General features: G+C 44.8%; 1 protein-coding gene across 6 annotated transcripts in view; it reads right to left on the reverse strand.

Annotated features, from left to right (window-relative positions):
• The window catches only part of SPATA18 (spermatogenesis associated 18), a 65,284-nt gene that overhangs the window by 43,096 nt on the left and 3,779 nt on the right, over positions 1–18,409 (reverse strand). Inside the window, exon 2 of one of the 6 annotated variants that reach the window (XM_063920941.1) lies at positions 14,009–14,069. The exons of 4 other annotated variants lie outside the window; for them this stretch is intronic. In XM_063920941.1, the coding sequence (XP_063777011.1) occupies positions 14,009–14,069 (61 nt within the window). Of the gene's footprint in view, positions 1–13,921; positions 13,961–14,008; positions 14,070–18,409 lie in introns of those variants that run through there. One more of the 6 variants, XM_063920944.1, reaches the window with a different exon arrangement.

Below are 18,409 nucleotides of genomic sequence, written 5' to 3' on the forward strand. Positions count from 1 at the left end.
TGTTGTCGGTTCCAACTGTGACTTTGGGTAATTTATGATCCACCCGTGTTGCTGGAGTATTGACAGGGAGAGGGATATGTTTTGTAATAACTGCTCCCTGGATCTCGCCTTTATCAGGAGGTCATCCAGATAAGGGATTATATTGACTCCTTTCTGACGAAGGAGGACCATCATCTCCGCCATCACCTTGGTGAATACCCTCGGCGCCGTGGAGAGACCGAAAGGAAACGTCTGGAATTGGTAATGGCAATCCTGAATCGCGAATCTCAGATAAGCCTGGTGAGGATAAATGGGAACATGCAGGTAAGCATTCTTTATGTCCACCAACACCAAGTAGTCCCCCTCCTCCAGACTGGCAATCACCGCCCGAAGTGATTTCATCTTGAACTTGAACCCTTTCAGGAAGAAATTCAGATCTTTTAGATTTAGGATCGGTCTGACCGAGCCGTCCGGCTTCGGAACAACAAAGAGGCTTGAATAAAAACCCCGCCCTTGTTGTGACAACGGTACCAGGACTCTGACCTGGTCTTGACATAATTTTTGGATTGCCGCTGTTACTGCTTCTCTTTCTGGCGGAGTAGATGGCAAGGTCGATTTGAAAAATCGGCATGGGGGAACGTCTTGAAACTCTAGTTTGTATTCCTGGGATACTATTTGCAACACCCAGGGGTCCAGGCCAGACAGAATCCAATTCTGGCTGAAGTTTGAGACGTGCCCCCACCAAGGGAGTTCCAGCGTCATGCTGGGGATTTGGCAGAATTAGGGGTAGACTTCTGCTCTTGGGAACCTGGAGCCGCTGTAGGCTTCTTTCCCCTTGCCCCTTCCCCTACCTGCAAAGAAGGGGGAACCTATCGTCTTTTTGTATTTATTGGGCCGAAAGGACTGCATTTGCGGGTGATAGGTCTTTTTTGCCGGTGCAGGCGCAGAGGGCAAAAATGTTGACTTACCTGCGGTAGCCGCCGAGACTAACGCATCCAGGCCATCGCCAAATAAGGCCTCACCGTTATATGGGAGAGCCTCCATGTTTCTTTTGGAGTCTGCATCCGCGTTCCACTGGCGAATCCATAACGCCCGCCTAGCCGATACTGCCATGGTAGCGGCTTGTGAACTCAAGAGTCCAATATCCTTCATTGCTTCCAGCATGTAGGCGGCAGCGTCCTTGATATTCCTTAACTTAAGGAGTATCTCATCTTTATCAATCGTGTCAATTTCTGATGACACGCTTTCTGACCATTTTTCAATAGCGCGACTCACCCATGCGCAGGCAATAGTGGGACTGAGCAGTGTACCATTGCTAACATAAATGGATTTCAATGTCGTTTCCATTTTGCGGTCTGCCGGCTCTTTAAGAGAAGCCGTGCCAGGAGCAGGGAGAATTACCTTCTTTGTCAACCTGGAAAGTGCACTGTCTAACACAAGGGGTGACTCCCATTTTTTCCTGTCTTCAACCGGGAAAGGATAAGCTATGTGAATCCTTTTAGGAATACCAAATTTTCTATCAGGATTTACCCACATCCCTTCAAACAGAGCATTTAGTTCGTGTGAAGGAGGGAACGTGACTTTGGATTTCTTTTCCTTACATAAATAAGCTTTCTCCTGAGGTACAGGAGTGCTTTCTGTAACCTCCAACACGTCCCTTATAGCCACAATCATATATTGTATACTTTTTGCCAATTTATGATCTATCTCTCTGGATTCACTATTGTCGACACAAGAATCAGAATCCGTGTCGGTATCAGTGTTTACAACATTTGCAAATGGTCTCTTATGTGACCCAGAGGGGCCACCCGCATAAGGAATAACAGCATCCTGAAAAATCACATCTTCCACAGATTTTCTCCAGAATGCAGCCTTAGATTCAGATTTATCCAATCTATGGTTAATCAGATGCATACTGTCACGTAGCTCTTTCACCCATGCAGGCTCTTGGTGTGCCGGTAACGCCACCACATTACAACTCTGTGTCCCTAAAATGTCTTCCTCCGGGGAGGAACTCCCTGCCTCAGACATGCCTCACATGTGTACACCACACTCAAAGACACACTGGGACTTATTTTGGGGACAGACCCACAGTAAAATCTGTCAGAGGAACACAGGATAGGAGCAGCCAGTTCACAAACCCGGCGCCAGTATTGCCTGTGAACACAGTATGTCCACAGCCCAAAAGCGCTTTTAAATAGTAATATACAATATCAAATGCACCACAATCGCTTTGTGCCCCCCCCCCCCCTTTATAGCACCCTGTACTTGTCAGAAGTGGAGGAGAAGACCAGCGTGTTCTCTGCAGCCTGAGGAGAGAGAGAAAATGGCGCTGAGTAGTGTGCTGGCTGCCTGAGGAAGAAGCTCCGCCCCCACAATGGCGCGTCCTTACACTCAGTATATTGACTTATTATTTATACTGGCGGGGGTAGGGCTGTGCCAGCGGCATCTTATGCCCCCTTTTAGCCAGTTTGAGGTATTTTTCTTGCTGCCCAGGGCGCCCACCCCGCACCCTGCACCCTGTAGTGCCTGTGTGTGTGGGCAGCAATGGCGCGCTGCGCTCCCGCCAGCCGCGCCGCATCTCATCCGTCACTTACTTAATAGAAGATCATTCTTCTTATACTCACCTGTCTTCTGACTTCTGGCTCTGTGAGGGGGTGACAGCGTGCTGTGGGAGTGAGCATCTAGACATGGCTATCGTTCAGTTCCCTTCAGGAGCTAATGGTGTCCTGTCAAGCAGAAGCAGAGCCATGAAACTCTTTAGGAAGTTGGTTCCTACTTCTGCCCCTCAGTCCCACAAAGCAGGGAGTCTGATGCCAGCAGATCTCCCTGAAAATAAAAAACCTAACATAAGTCTTTTCAGAGAAACTCAGTAGAGCTCCTCAGAGTGCATCCAGTCGACCTGGGCACATTTCTAAAACTGAGGTCTGGAGGAGGGGCATAGAGGGAGGAGCCAGTTCACACCGAATGAAAAGTCTTTAGAGTGCCCATGTCTACTGCAGATCCCGTCTATACCCCATGGTCTTGATGTCGTCCCCAGCATCCTCTAGGACGTATGAGAAAGCTTTTTTACTAACATAGCTGTCAGCAGAATAAGCTTGGTTTTATGCATGCATTTTGATTTTTGGTTTCTGTTGGCAGAGATTTATGGAGATTACAATATCTGTCTTGATAATAGTGTGCTATTGTTTTTTAAATTTGATGTGCTCTTATTAGAGATGAGCGCCGGAAATTTTTCGGGTTTTGTGTTTTAGTTTTGGGTTCGGTTCCGCGGCCGTGTTTTGGGTTCGACCGCGTTTTGGCAAAACCTCACCGAATTTTTTTTGTCGGATTCGGGTGTGTTTTGGATTCGGGTGTTTTTTTCAAAAAACACTAAAAAACAGCTTAAATCATAGAATTTGGGGGTCATTTTGATCCCAAAGTATTATTAACCTCAAAAACCATAATTTACACTCATTTTCAGTCTATTCTGAATACCTCACACCTCACAATATTATTTTTAGTCCTAAAATTTGCACCTAGGTCGCTGGATGACTAAGCTAAGCGACCCTAGTGGCCGACACAAACACCGGGCCCATCTAGGAGTGTCACTGCAGTGTCACGCAGGATGTCCCTTCCAAAAAACCCTCCCCAAACAGCACATGACGCAAAGAAAAAAAGAGGCGCAATGAGGTAGCTGTGTGAGTAAGATAAGCGACCCTAGTGGCCGACACAAACACCGGGCCCATCTAGGAGTGTCACTGCAGTGTCACGCAGGATGTCCCTTCCAAAAAACCCTCCCCAAACAGCACCTGACGCAAAGAAAAAAAGAGGCGCAATGAGGTAGCTGTGTGAGTAAGATAAGCGACCCTAGTGGCCGACACAAACACCGGGCCCATCTAGGAGTGGCACTGCAGTGTCACGCAGGATGTCCCTTCCAAAAAACCCTCCCCAAACAGCACATGACGCAAAGAAAAATTAAAGAAAAAAGAGGTGCAAGATGGAATTGTCCTTGGGCCCTCCCACCCACCCTTATGTTGTATAAACAGGACATGCACACTTTAACCAACCCATCATTTCAGTGACAGGGTCTGCCACACGACTGTGACTGAAATGACGGGTTGGTTTGGACCCCCACCAAAAAAGAAGCAATTAATCTCTCCTTGCACAAACTGGCTCTACAGAGGCAAGATGTCCACCTCATCATCATCCTCCGATATATCACCGTGTACATCCCCCTCCTCACAGATTATCAATTCGTCCCCACTTGAATCCACCATCTCAGCTCCCTGTGTACTTTGTGGAGGCAATTGCTGCTGGTCAATGTCTCCACGGAGGAATTGATTATAATTCATTTTAATGAACATCATCTTCTCCACATTTTCTGGATGTAACCTCGTACGCCGATTGCTGACAAGGTGAGCGGCGGCACTAAACACTCTTTCGGAGTACACACTTGTGGGAGGGCAACTTAGGTAGAATAAAGCCAGTTTGTGCAAGGGCCTCCAAATTGACTCTTTTTCCTGCCAGTATAAGTACGGACTGTGTGACGTGCCTACTTGGATGCGGTCACTCATATAATCCTCCACCATTCTTTCAATGGTGAGAGAATCATATGCAGTGACAGTAGACGACATGTCCGTAATCGTTGTCAGGTCCTTCAGTCCGGACCAGATGTCAGCATCAGCAGTCGCTCCAGACTGCCCTGCATCACCGCCAGCGGGTGGGCTCGGAATTCTGAGCCTTTTCCTCGCACCCCCAGTTGCGGGAGAATGTGAAGGAGGAGATGTTGACAGGTCGCGTTCCGCTTGACTTGACAATTTTCTCACCAGCAGGTCTTTCAACCCCAGCAGACTTGTGTCTGCCGGAAAGAGAGATCCAAGGTAGGCTTTAAATCTAGGATCGAGCACGGTGGCCAAAATGTAGTGCTCTGATTTCAACAGATTGACCACCCGTGAATCCTTGTTAAGCGAATTAAGGGCTCCATCCACGAGTCCCACATGCCTAGCGGAATCGCTCCGTGTTAGCTCCTCCTTCAATGTCTCCAGCTTCTTCTGCAAAAGCCTGATGAGGGGAATGACCTGACTCAGGCTGGCAGTGTCTGAACTGACTTCACGTGTGGCAAGTTCAAAGGGCATCAGAACCTTGCACAACGTTGAAATCATTCTCCACTGCGCTTGAGACAGGTGCATTCCACCTCCTATATCGTGCTCAATTGTATAGGCTTGAATGGCCTTTTGCTGCTCCTCCAACCTCTGAAGCATATAGAGGGTTGAATTCCACCTCGTTACCACTTCTTGCTTCAGATGATGGCAGGGCAGGTTCAGTAGTTTTTGGTGGTGCTCCAGTCTTCTGTACGTGGTGCCTGTACGCCGAAAGTGTCCCGCAATTCTTCTGGCCACCGACAGCATCTCTTGCACGCCCCTGTCGTTTTTTAAAAAATTCTGCACCACCAAATTCAAGGTATGTGCAAAACATGGGACGTGCTGGAATTTGCCCATATTTAATGCACACACAATATTGCTGGCGTTGTCCGATGCCACAAATCCACAGGAGAGTCCAATTGGGGTAAGCCATTCCGCGATGATCTTCCTCAGTTGCCGTAAGAGGTTTTCAGCTGTGTGCGTATTCTGGAAAGCGGTGATACAAAGCGTAGCCTGCCTAGGAAAGAGTTGGCGTTTGCGAGATGCTGCTACTGGTGCCGCCGCTGCTGTTCTTGCGGCGGGAGTCCATACATCTACCCAGTGGGCTGTCACAGTCATATAGTCCTGACCCTGCCCTGCTCCACTTGTCCACATGTCCGTGGTTAAGTGGACATTGGGTACAACTGCATTTTTTAGGACACTGGTGAGTCTTTTTCTGACGTCCGTGTACATTCTCGGTATCGCCTGCCTAGAGAAGTGGAACCTAGATGGTATTTGGTAACGGGGCACACTGCCTCAATAAATTGTCTAGTTCCCTGTGAACTAACGGCGGATACTGGACGCACGTCTAACACCAACATAGTTGTCAAGGCCTCAGTTATCCGCTTTGCAGCAGGATGACTGCTGTGATATTTCATCTTCCTCGCAAAGGACTGTTGGACAGTCAATTGCTTACTGGAAGTAGTACAAGTGGGCTTACGACTTCCCCTCTGGGATGACCATCGACTCCCAGCAGCAACAACAGCAGCGCCAGCAGCAGTAGGCGTTACACGCAAGGATGCATCGGAGGAATCCCAGGCAGGAGAGGACTCGTCAGAATTGCCAGTGACATGGCCTGCAGGACTATTGGCATTCCTGGGGAAGGAGGAAATTGACACTGAGGGAGTTGGTGGGGTGGTTTGCGTGAGCTTGATTACAAGAGGAAGGGATTTACTGGTCAGTGGACTGCTTCCGCTGTCGCCCAAAGTTTTTGAACTTGTCACTGACTTATTATGAATGCGCTGCAGGTGACGTATAAGGGAGGATGTTCCGAGGTGGTTAACATCCTTACCCCTACTTATTACAGCTTGACAAAGGCAACACACGGCTTGACACCTGTTGTCCGCTTTTCTGTTGAAATACCTCCACACTGAAGAGCTGATTTTTTTGGTATTTTCACCAGGCATGTCAACGGCCATATTCCTCCCACGGACAACAGGTGTCTCCCCGGGTGCCTGACTTAAACAAACCACCTCACCATCAGAATCCTCCTGGTCAATTTCCTCCCCAGCGCCAGCAACACCCATATTCTCCTCATCCTGGTGTACTTCAACACTGACATCTTCAATCTGACTATCAGGAACTGGACTGCGGGTGCTCCTTCCAGCACTTGCAGGGGGCGTGCAAATGGTGGAAGGCGCATGCTCTTCACGTCCAGTGTTGGGAAGGTCAGGCATCGCAACCGACACAATTGGACTCTCCTTGTGGATTTGGGATTTCGAAGAACGCACAGTTCTTTGCGGTGCTTTTGCCAGCTTGAGTCTTTTCAGTTTTCTAGCGAGAGGCTGAGTGCTTCCATCCTCATGTGAAGCTGAACCACTAGCCATGAACATAGGCCAGGGCCTCAGCCGTTCCTTGCCACTCCGTGTGGTAAATGGCATATTGGCAAGTTTACGCTTCTCCTCCGACAATTTTATTTTAGGTTTTGGAGTCCTTTTTTTACTGATATTTGGTGTTTTGGATTTGACATGCTCTGTACTATGACATTGGGCATCGGCCTTGGCAGACGACGTTGCTGGCATTTCATCGTCTCGGCCATGACTAGTGGCAGCAGCTTCAGCACGAGGTGGAAGTGGATCTTGATCTTTCCCTAATTTTGGAACCTCAACATTTTTGTTCTCCATATTTTAATAGGCACAACTAAAAGGCACCTCAGGTAAACAATGGAGATGGATGGATACTAGTATACTTATGGATGGACTGCAGAGTGCCGACACAGAGGTAGCTACAGCCGTGGACTACCGTACTGTACTGTGTCTGCTGCTAATATAGACTGGTTGATAATGAGATGTAGTATGTATAAAGAAGAAAGAAAAAAAAAACCACGGGTAGGTGGTATACAATTATGGATGGACTGCCGAGTGCCGACACAGAGGTAGCTACAGCCGTGGACTACCGTACTGTACTGTGTCTGCTGCTAATATAGACTGGATGATAATGAGATGTAGTATGTATAAAGAAGAAAGAAAAAAAAAAACACGGGTAGGTGGTATACAATTATGGATGGACTGCCGAGTGCCGACACAGAGGTAGCTACAGCCGTGGACTACCGTACTGTACTGTGTCTGCTGCTAATATAGACTGGATGATAATGAGATGTAGTATGTATAAAGAAGAAAGAAAAAAAAACCACGGGTAGGTGGTATACAATTATGGATGGACTGCCGAGTGCCGACACAGAGGTAGCTACAGCCGTGGACTACCGTACTGTACTGTGTCTGCTGCTAATATAGACTGGTTGATAATGAGATGTAGTATGTATAAAGAAGAAAGAAAAAAAAAACCACGGGTAGGTGGTATACAATTATGGATGGACTGCCGAGTGCCGACACAGAGGTAGCTACAGCCGTGGACTACCGTACTGTACTGTGTCTGCTGCTAATATAGACTGGTTGATAATGAGATGTAGTATGTATAAAGAAGAAAGAAAAAAAAACCACGGGTAGGTGGTATACAATTATGGATGGACTGCCGAGTGCCGACACAGAGGTAGCTACAGCCGTGGACTACCGTACTGTACTGTGTCTGCTGCTAATATAGACTGGATGATAATGAGATGTAGTATGTATAAAGAAGAAAGAAAGAAAAAACCACGGGTAGGTGGTATACAATTATGGATGGACTGCCGAGTGCCGACACAGAGGTAGCTACAGCCGTGGACTACCGTACTGTACTGTGTCTGCTGCTAATATAGACTGGATGATAATGAGATGTAGTATGTATGTATAAAGAAGAAAGAAAAAAAAAACACGGGTAGGTGGTATACAATTATGGATGGACTGCCGAGTGCCGACACAGAGGTAGCTACAGCCGTGAACTACCGTACTGTGTCTGCTGCTAATATAGACTGGTTGATAATGAGATGTAGTATGTATAAAGAAGAAAGAAAAAAAAAACCACGGGTAGGTGGTATACAATTATGGATGGACTGCCGAGTGCCGACACAGAGGTAGCTACAGCCGTGGACTACCGTACTGTACTGTGTCTGCTGCTAATATAGACTGGATGATAATGAGATGTAGTATGTATAAAGAAGAAAGAAAAAAAAAACCACGGGTAGGTGGTATACAATTATGGATGGACTGCCGAGTGCCGACACAGAGGTAGCTACAGCCGTGAACTACCATACTGTGTCTGCTGCTAGTAGACTGGATGATAAATAATGATATAAAAAATATATATATATCACTACTGCAGCCGGACAGGTATATATTATATAATGACAGACCTGCTGGAGTGGACACTGTCTGTCAGCAGAATGAGTTTTTTAATTTTTATAGAATAAAAAAACACCACACAAGTCACACGACGAGTGTACTTTTTCAGGCAGACATTCAATCACAATATACTATACTGGTGGTCAGTGTGGTCAGGTCACTGGTGACAGTGGTCAGTGGTCAGTCACACTGGCAGTGGCACTCTGGCAGCAAAAGTGTGCACTGTTTAATATGTACTCCTGGCTCCTGCTATAACCTATAACTGCTCCCCAGTCTCCCCCACAATTAAGCTGTGTGAGCACAGTCAGATATTATACATAGATGATGCAGCACACTGGGCTGAGCACAGATATGGTATGTGAGTGTGACTGAGTCACTGTGTATAGTTTTTTTCAGGCAGAGAACAAGAACAGAACGGATTATTAAATAATAATAAATTATAAAACTGCACTGGTGGTCAGGTCACTGGTCATCAGTCACTAGTATAACTCCTCCTAAGCTCCAGTAAGTAAATGAAGTGTCTCACTCTCACTCTCCTATCTATTTTAATTTCTAAACGGAGAGGACGCCAGCCACGTCCTCTCCCTATCAATCTCAATGCACGTGTGAAAATGGCCGCGACGCGCGGCTCCTTATATAGAATCCGAGTCTCGCGATAGAATCCGAGCCTCGCGAGAATCCGACAGCGTGATGATGACGTTCGGGCGCGCTCGGGTTAACCGAGCAAGGCGGGAAGATCCGAGTCGCTCGGACCCGTGTAAAAAAACATGAAGTTCGGGCGGGTTCGGATTCAGAGAAACCGAACCCGCTCATCTCTAGCTCTTATACCATTAATTTTTATGAACCAAAAGTTTATACCCCTTTCACACATGCAGTTAAAGTCCAGGTTTTTGCACGTAAATCAACCTGGGATTTCTGCATGTGTGAAGGAAAACAACCAGAGGCGCAGAGCAGAGACCCAGGAATTTGCCGGCTGCTAGAACCGGCAAATTCCCGGGTCACATGTCTGAAAGCGGCATTAATAAAATGTAAGTTTCGATATAGCATGACCTTATCCAGGAGGGACAAAATGCTCTGCTCCTGCACTAACTTCACTCGTAATTTATGATTGCCATTACCTGTTGTGAACAGTAGCGGCTCTTGCCACGGGCAAGCAGGACTTTTGCCCGGGGCGCCGCCTTCCAGAGGGCGCCAGCGCCATCCGGAGGGCGCCACACCATGGCAAGATCTGCCACTGTGCCCCCCGCAGTGCTCCCCGCTGGTCCCCTGCAGCGAAGGGAACCAGACGCTACGCGTCTAGTTTCCCTTTTTGTGGCACAGACGCTAGGGGTCATAATTGACCTCTAGTGTCTATGCTGTGCTATGGGAGAGACGTCATGACTGACGTCTCTCCAATAGATCGGAGGAGAGGAGAGGAGAAGAGCGGCGACGGCGGAGGTCTCCAGCGGTCTGGAATCAGGAGCGGGGATCGGAAGTATAACATTTTTTTTCCAGCGGCGCTTCAAGGGGGGGGGGAATGGGGGCGTAACTGACCACGCCCCCATATGAAGCCACGCCCCTATATTTTTGCCCGGGGCACCACAAGGGCAAGAACCGGCCCTGGTTGTGAAACACCTTTCTTATCAATTAACCTGATCAAAACAAGGGACATCAATGCTAAATTAAGATGGAAGGCCAGGAGCAAAGCATTCTGTCCCTCCTGGTTAGGGTGGGAGGGTGGGATGTATGATACAGCAGACGGTATAAAAAACTGGTGGTGGGGATCCTAGCAGTCAGGAGACCGACATCGGGATCCCGACAGGTGGAAGCCTGATGGTGAGCACATCTGCGCTCGTCACACTTCGGGCCCGGTGGTGAGACTATTATAATCCCTCTCAGATGGTGGCGTGGACCACCACTTGAGTGGGAATACGGGACCTTGGTCGGCTGTCAGGATTCCTGCATTTCCCCATCTGTCAGAATTCCGGCGTCAGTATCCTAAACGCCGGGTTCCCAACAGCCGGCAAATTAACTGGATCCCAATACAGCAACTCAATAGCCTTTGTAGTACCTGCCACAATTGCTAATTAAAGGCAGCAGCTGAGTGCTGTACACACCAGCAATTTTTTTATATCGGATTTTATTAATTAATACAAATGTATTGGTACCCTTACAGCTCAATGAAAGAATGCTTCATTCCTCCTGAAAAGTGATGAAACAAAAAGCTATTGTCTAATGAATGCCTGCATGTAAATTATTGCTTATTCTCCAAAGATATTCTAATATGGTTTTGGCAGATTTATTGGTACCGCCTAGAAAAGATAAATAATTGAATTATAGTGATATTTCAAGCCAACTTTCTTGAATTACATCACACATGTTAGTCATCCTTCTAATCAGTCATTCAGCCTATTTAAATGGAAAAAAAGTAGTCACTCCGTTTGGTATCATCGTTTCCATCACAATGAACATGAACCAGGAAAAGCAAAGGAGAGAGTTGTCTGAAGAGATCAGAAAGAAAATTATAGACAAGCAAGTTAAAGGTAAAGGCTATAATACCATCTCCAAGCAGCTTGATGTTCCTGTGACTACAGTTGCAAATATTAAGAAGTTTAAAGGCCATGAATCCGAAGTCAACCTCTCTGAACGCGGCAGCAAGAGGAAAACTGACCCCAGATTAACCAGAAGGATAGTGAGAATGGTAAATACAAAGGCCAAGAAAAACTTCCAAAGAGATACAAGCTGAATTCCATGGTCAACGTATGTCAGTGTCTGATTGCACTATGTGACGATTTTGAGGGACAGTGGTCTTCATGGAAGAAGACACAGGGAGACTTCCATTTCGGGGGGGAGGGGGGGGGGGACAACATAAACAATCCTACCTACAATTTTCTAAAATACATAATGACACAGTGCTTCAGTGCAAATGAATCCAAACTGGTAAAACGGACCAGAAACCTGAAAGTGATTACTAAACTACTGTATGTCTTCTGTAAACCTTGGGGGATTTATGACTCCATAGATCTTATTCTAGATCTGGTTCTTTCTTTATCTATTAGAGAATGTTGTAGAGTTTCTGTCCCTTAGACATTAGAATGGAACATAGTTATCAGTGTAAACATTTATGCTTAATATGTGGTTTCCTATTAACTTGACCTGACAATTTCTCCCATGGCAACCATCTTGAATTTCCCAACAGATCCATCAACATTAAGTGGGAGGGATCCAAATATTTCTTTGTGTATGCTAACTGAACTGTAAAACAAATATAAAATACCACAGTGGCTACAAGTCTGTTCATGTTCCTCCTATTCAGTGGGACTGATAACAGCCAAATGTGGTGTGCGCTTGGTGAGGACATAAAGAATAAGTGCAATATGGATGTAAGAGGGATTTCAATTAGCCCCGATAATTTACTGGGTGTGAAATAAGGTAGTCTCAGGCTTTAACACCTTGGGCTATTCAATGAGAGCCCTGTTTTCTCACCCGATAAATTAACGGTCAACAGACGTTAACACATAGAAGCCGGGGATATGTTCCAGTATCTATGTGTAAGTGGGTTTGCGGCACATGAAAACAGGCTAGTTTTCAGGGATTTCTTTTCAGGTTCAGTTAAAATCTCTGTTATCTGAAGCCTGCGGTCTGCCTTTGGGAGTAATTGAATAGTCCCAGGGTATCAATTGACCCACAGTAATTTAGTCTCTTTGCTAATTGAAACACCCCATTATTGTGGCAAGAATACTATACAAGGATACTATACAAAACTATACAGGGTACCATGGTTATCATTCAATGGTACTTCTATACACTGACATAATGTGATGGTAATAAGAAAAAATGGAATATATGATAGTTGTACACACAGTAGAATTTGTTAATGTTTACAATGTTGCCATTTAAAATGCCGATACCATAAAGTTGACATGTTCTGAATGTTCAATGGAAGGTTGACAAGTCAATATTGACATAATGTCGACATTACCAGAATGTTAAAATTGTGAATGTCAACAATGCAGATGTTAACCAAGTATTCCGCAAACCATAAACGTATCCCTAATCTTAACCCTTACCCTAAAATCAGCTGTTGACATTGATTTGTCAACATTCACAATGTTGACATTATGTCATAAGAACATTCCTTCATTGTCGACATCATGAATGTCAACATTCAAACCATGTCAACAATCTGGATATTTACATTCTGAATGTCGATATTATGAGCGTATACCCTTTATACGTGTCTACAAAGACATAGGTATTACCCCTTTTCCACCTAACTTCTGGGTCTGACCTGGGAATTGTAAAACGGTTCCAGAAGAGGGTCAGACCCAGAACAGCTCCTTTCACACCGCGTCTCCAACCCGGTCTATTTCCAGGTTGGAGCCGTTTACACTGCACACAGATGCAGTAGTACCGGGAGTCTCAGCAAAAGCAGCAGCATGAGCCTCACCCCCAGTTTGGGGTGAATGCTTTATCTTTATCATCACATTGTGGAAGTGGATGCGTTTCAAGAAACCTTTATATATACTTTCTACGATACTCTCTTGTGAGTTTGGTACGCCTTTCTATTTCATTTGATTTAGAGGGGATCAGTTGATTTTCCACTCAATCCTACATTCCCTTCATAGACTTTGGAGAATCACCATGGCTGTCTGCAACAATATTTGAAGACATACTGTATTACACCATGATTTGTTGCTTTTCTATTCCCTTGCATATATGAGCTATTGTGTTTGGGAGGAGGCAGCACAGAAGACTTTCACCATAACTTATGTGATTTGGACTAATAGCAGATATTTTCCATACATCTTTTTTGTTGGGACCTGACTGAGCGCCATTACCTATTTAATTGTTTTGGCATATGTTACTTTTTGAGGAATAGGTGGTCCTCTCTTTTTTTCCAGGTGATTGCATAAGTGACTGTTGTGCATTGGGTTTCTGCTCAGTTCTCTGAAATCTGTGCTATGAATTTCTATAATTTGCATTTTACACTTTATACTTTCTAAATGCACTAAATATTCAGATTTATTTAAAGACACGGCATAATTCAGAAAGCTGTACCATACTTATCTGTGGGAGACTCACGATTTTTAGGGTAGTCCCCCGCATCCCTAGAGAGTGGGCAAGACCTAATGACGCAATTCTATGTTAGTTGCTTCCTTTTGCACTGACCCTACTGATATATGCTCCATTTGCCATCACCGTCCAACTGTATCTCCTCTCCGGGCTTCTCCTGCAGAGATTTTTAAAGTAGGCAAGTATGAGTGTAACATACTGTATATGTGAAAGATGTGTTCTTTCACCAGCTTGTGCTCTACTTCTGTATTTTGCCTTGTGGGCATGTTAAAACACTTCACAAACTGGGTGACCCACCGGGCACTTGCAGGAATGTCACGGGTTGGTGGCCCAGGACCAAATCAAATTATTTATGGCAAATGTAATAGGCGAAACCAGTTCTGGCGGCTGTCTGTCATAAAATATGTGGACAAACAAATGGAAATCCTATCTACCACTATATAACTAAACTAAAGGCCCATACACATTTGCCGATAAAATGAGCGACGTCGCTCATTTTTCCCCTGCCTGAGCGACGTTGCTCATTTTAATCGGCAAGTGTGTATGCCGCCAGCGACGATCGTTGCTGTTGGCAGTGCATACATGCTCTATCTGGACTGTCGTCCAAGACCTGCATGACCGGCCGGCCCGGGAGGGGAAACATTAGACGACATCGCTCACAGAGCAACATCGTCTAATGTGTATGGGCCTTAAGGGTGACGGGTAAGCACAATTACTTATTGTAATTATTTTTGCTGTATTATTCAGTAAGAATTTTTTGGCCCAGGGGTCCTGTGAGTAAAATGCTGATTCGCTAGGGTGCGATTGTTCAATAAAATTTGGGAACCACAGGTACGGTATAGATGGTTCCAGAACAAAGATGCAACAATCATCACCATGTACAAAACATGCAGCTTCTTTATGTAGGTGCAATATTTACGTCTCATAGAAGTCGTATCTCAAGCTCTGTGTAGCGCCACATATGGCGATTCTCAAAGTACTTACATGTGCAGGCCCTTATTATGGGACACTGCAGCTAGGTACACATCAGAATATCGTGCTGTCGGGCCGATCTCCAGGGAGATTTCCCTTGAACCCAGAACAGACTATATTGAGCGTACACACTGTGCAATCCTTCAAGCGACAGAAAGATTTAAAGTGCTGTTTGATTGTATACGATTTATTGGATTTATTGTTGCTTCTGTACACACAAGAACAACCATCTTTTAATAACACTGGCCAAATCATAAGATATTGCCTGGTTGTCAAGGTTGCCTATACACACTACAAAATGTGCACTAAATCGTTAACAATATCCTCTTGTTGACCCTGCAGCACGGGCAACCAGGAGACTTTGTTAAAGATGCGCGGGAACGCACAATTGTGCATACACATAAGATGTTGTACACAATTTGACGTTCTGATAACGGCAAGTTGTCCCAATATTGCCCTAGTGTGTAGCCGCCCTTACATGTCAAGCCTTGCTCTGCCTTTGTAAGGACAATGAGTCACAAACGCAAAATACATTCAACAGAAAATACTAGGCACGCCATCAGGGGGGGGGGGGGGTGCTGCGGGCACAGCTGTCCCAGGCGCGGCCTCTCTAACAGTGAGAGGGCCGGGCCACCCATGTCGCTATCGTCTGTGCCCATCTTCCGCCGCTGTCCACAGCAATCTCATGAAAATGTCAGAGGCGGCAGACATTTTGGGAGGGACATTTTCAATTGAAGCAGGCAGGCGGGAACACTGTGCAATGCAGTGGCAGAGGCAGGGGGGGACCCTGGAACCCCCTAACAACGAGCAGAACCCTCGCAACAACCAAAACCCTCCCAACAAGCAGCTACTGCACAATTAATGTGGGGCATATTATGGTGACAAGGGCATTAATGTTGTGGGCATAATATGTTGTGATGGGCATTACTGTGTGGGGCATAATATAGTGGTAGGGTCTATAGTGTTGCTCTGTATGTGCATAGGATTTTTGGGGCAGATGTATTAACCTGGAGAAGGCATAGGGAAGTGATAAACCAGTGATATGTGCAAGGTGATAAAGGTACCAGCCAATCAGCTCCAATATGTAAATTAACGGGTTAATACATCTGCCCCTTTGTTTTTTAAATATATATTTATTATTATTTATTTTATTTTTATTTCATTTTAGGGTTTGGGGGCCCTGCCTATTTTGTCAGTCCCGGGCGCCACAATTTCTGATGGCAGTCCTTTTAAATACAGATGGCATTTTTACATTGTGCAAATGCAATTACACACAACCCTAATTCAAGCCACATATCTTTATAGTTATTTGGGTATAGTATATTATGTGGACACTCAGACTGTCGACATGTCCAGAATGTCAACATTTAACACTGGCATAATGTCAACATTGCCAGAATATTGACATTGTGAATGTTGACAGCTGGCATGTTGACAATTACTGTAGATTTTAAATTTTAAACCTAATCCTAACTGCAGCCTAAACCTAACCCTAACATCTGATGTTGACATTCTGGTCGACATTCTGACAAAGTCAACATTTCAGTGTTGACATTGTGAATGTTGACATATCATAAATTGAGATTATGTTGACATATTCTGAACATGTCATTCACATAATGTTGACATTATGCTGTTGACATTCTGAATGTCAATATGAGTGCATGCCATTAAGGGGGTTATTCAATTAACTCCGACCATTTCGAAGCTATTAAATTAATCCTCCTGCGTATTCAATGGAGGGCCGTTTTAGCCTGTTTTTAAGGTATTTTCACCGAAGCTTTTTCACTTTTTTTTTGTAAGTAAAAAGGCATTGGCAAAAAAATGCCTCAAAATCAGCGAAAATGACCTATGTTTTCGCTGAAGCAGGTGTGAAAACACGTGAATTCGCTGCTCCACATGTTTTTCACTCCTGTCGAATTTTTCAATAAGGCGAAAAATCTGCTATTGAATAGGGCAAATCCCCATTCGCCCTAAAAAATAGCGAAAAGTTACATATTTTTTCATCTAAGCGAAAAAACTGCCCTGATTAAATACCCCCCTTAGAATGTTGTATTTATTATGTCAGCATGTAGTGGAAATGTGTAAGACAAATGACATGCTCATTTTGTCCAGAGAGTCCTTCAGAATTTGCAGAACTGAAATAAATACTTATGCTATCGGTGGATCTGAACCAGAGGTGGACAGTATGCTTGTAACTATTTATTATGTGGCTCACAGGCATCTCCATTGTCACGTAAGTAGTTGGCAGATGAAGTGCTATATAATGGATTTTTGGCCTACTATACTTTATGGACAACCTACTTGAGACCAGCGCAGCAACGTAATTCATTGTATTTATGGACTGCTGATGTCTTTATGATTTATGTACGTTATTCATTTCATAGCCCTATACAATTATGATTGCGTGTGATATATCACAGTCATCATACAATCTATTTTGATTCAAATTAATTTAAAGCTCTTATTGAATGTTTTACCAACTGCTTTTGGAGTATTTTTCTCTTATATTAACCCTATGTATACATTTGTCTATATGCCCCTGAGGGAAATCTGTAAAACTGAAACAGTTGTTGGGGATTAAGAAGGTTGTTGGTCTCGCTGCTTCTTTGCACTTGTATTAAATAAATGTAACTTTTTTCACTGCTAAAAATTTTTTTATGAGTGTTGATCCTTCCTGCCACAAGGGCCGGGTAAATATATACAGGTTGAGTATCCCTTATCCAAAATGCTTGGGACCAGAAGTATTTTGGATATCGGATTTTTCCGTATTTTGGAATAATTGCATACCATAATGAGATATAATGGCGATGTGACCTAAAGGCCCAAACACACTGGGCGATTTTGAGATGAAAGCAGATCACTTTTGGTGTGTTGAGCTGCTTTCAGCTCGAAGCCGCCCAGTGTGTATGGCCAAATGATGAGCGGTGAGCGCTGATGCGCGCTCCAGCTTCATCGCCAGCAGCCGCCGTTCATCTACTGGTATTACCAGTAGATGAACGGCGGGGTGAGTGACTTTCCATAGCGTTTTGCCATGGAAATCCGCTCATCCCCGCTGACATCGCTGGGCAGGGGGGAAAAGCGCTCAGTGTGTATGCACCTTAAGTCTAAGCACAGAATGCATTTATGTTTCATATACATCTTATACACACAGCCTGAAGGTCATTTAATATTTTTAATAACTTTGTGTATTTATTTACCAAAGTTTGTGTACATTGAGCCATTAGAAAGCAAAGGTTTCACTATCTCACTCACTCAAAAAATTCCGTATTTCGGAATATTTGGATATGGGATACTCAACCTGTATGTGTTTGTAAAAGTGTCAAGTAAGATACAGTGCTCCTACACAGTTATATTCTGATAAAATTAAGCTAATTATAAAAGTGTATAACATATAGTAGATAGACAGCTAGATTGAGAGGGGTATGGTTCATTGGGTCGACCCTAAGTAGGTCGACAGTCATTAGGTCGACCACTATTGGTCGACAGTGAGTAGGTCGACACCTGAAATAGGTTGCCATGGTC

The sequence above is a fragment of the Pseudophryne corroboree genome, chromosome 1, assembly GCF_028390025.1.
Source record: "Pseudophryne corroboree isolate aPseCor3 chromosome 1, aPseCor3.hap2, whole genome shotgun sequence".
NCBI lineage: Eukaryota > Metazoa > Chordata > Amphibia > Anura > Myobatrachidae > Pseudophryne > Pseudophryne corroboree.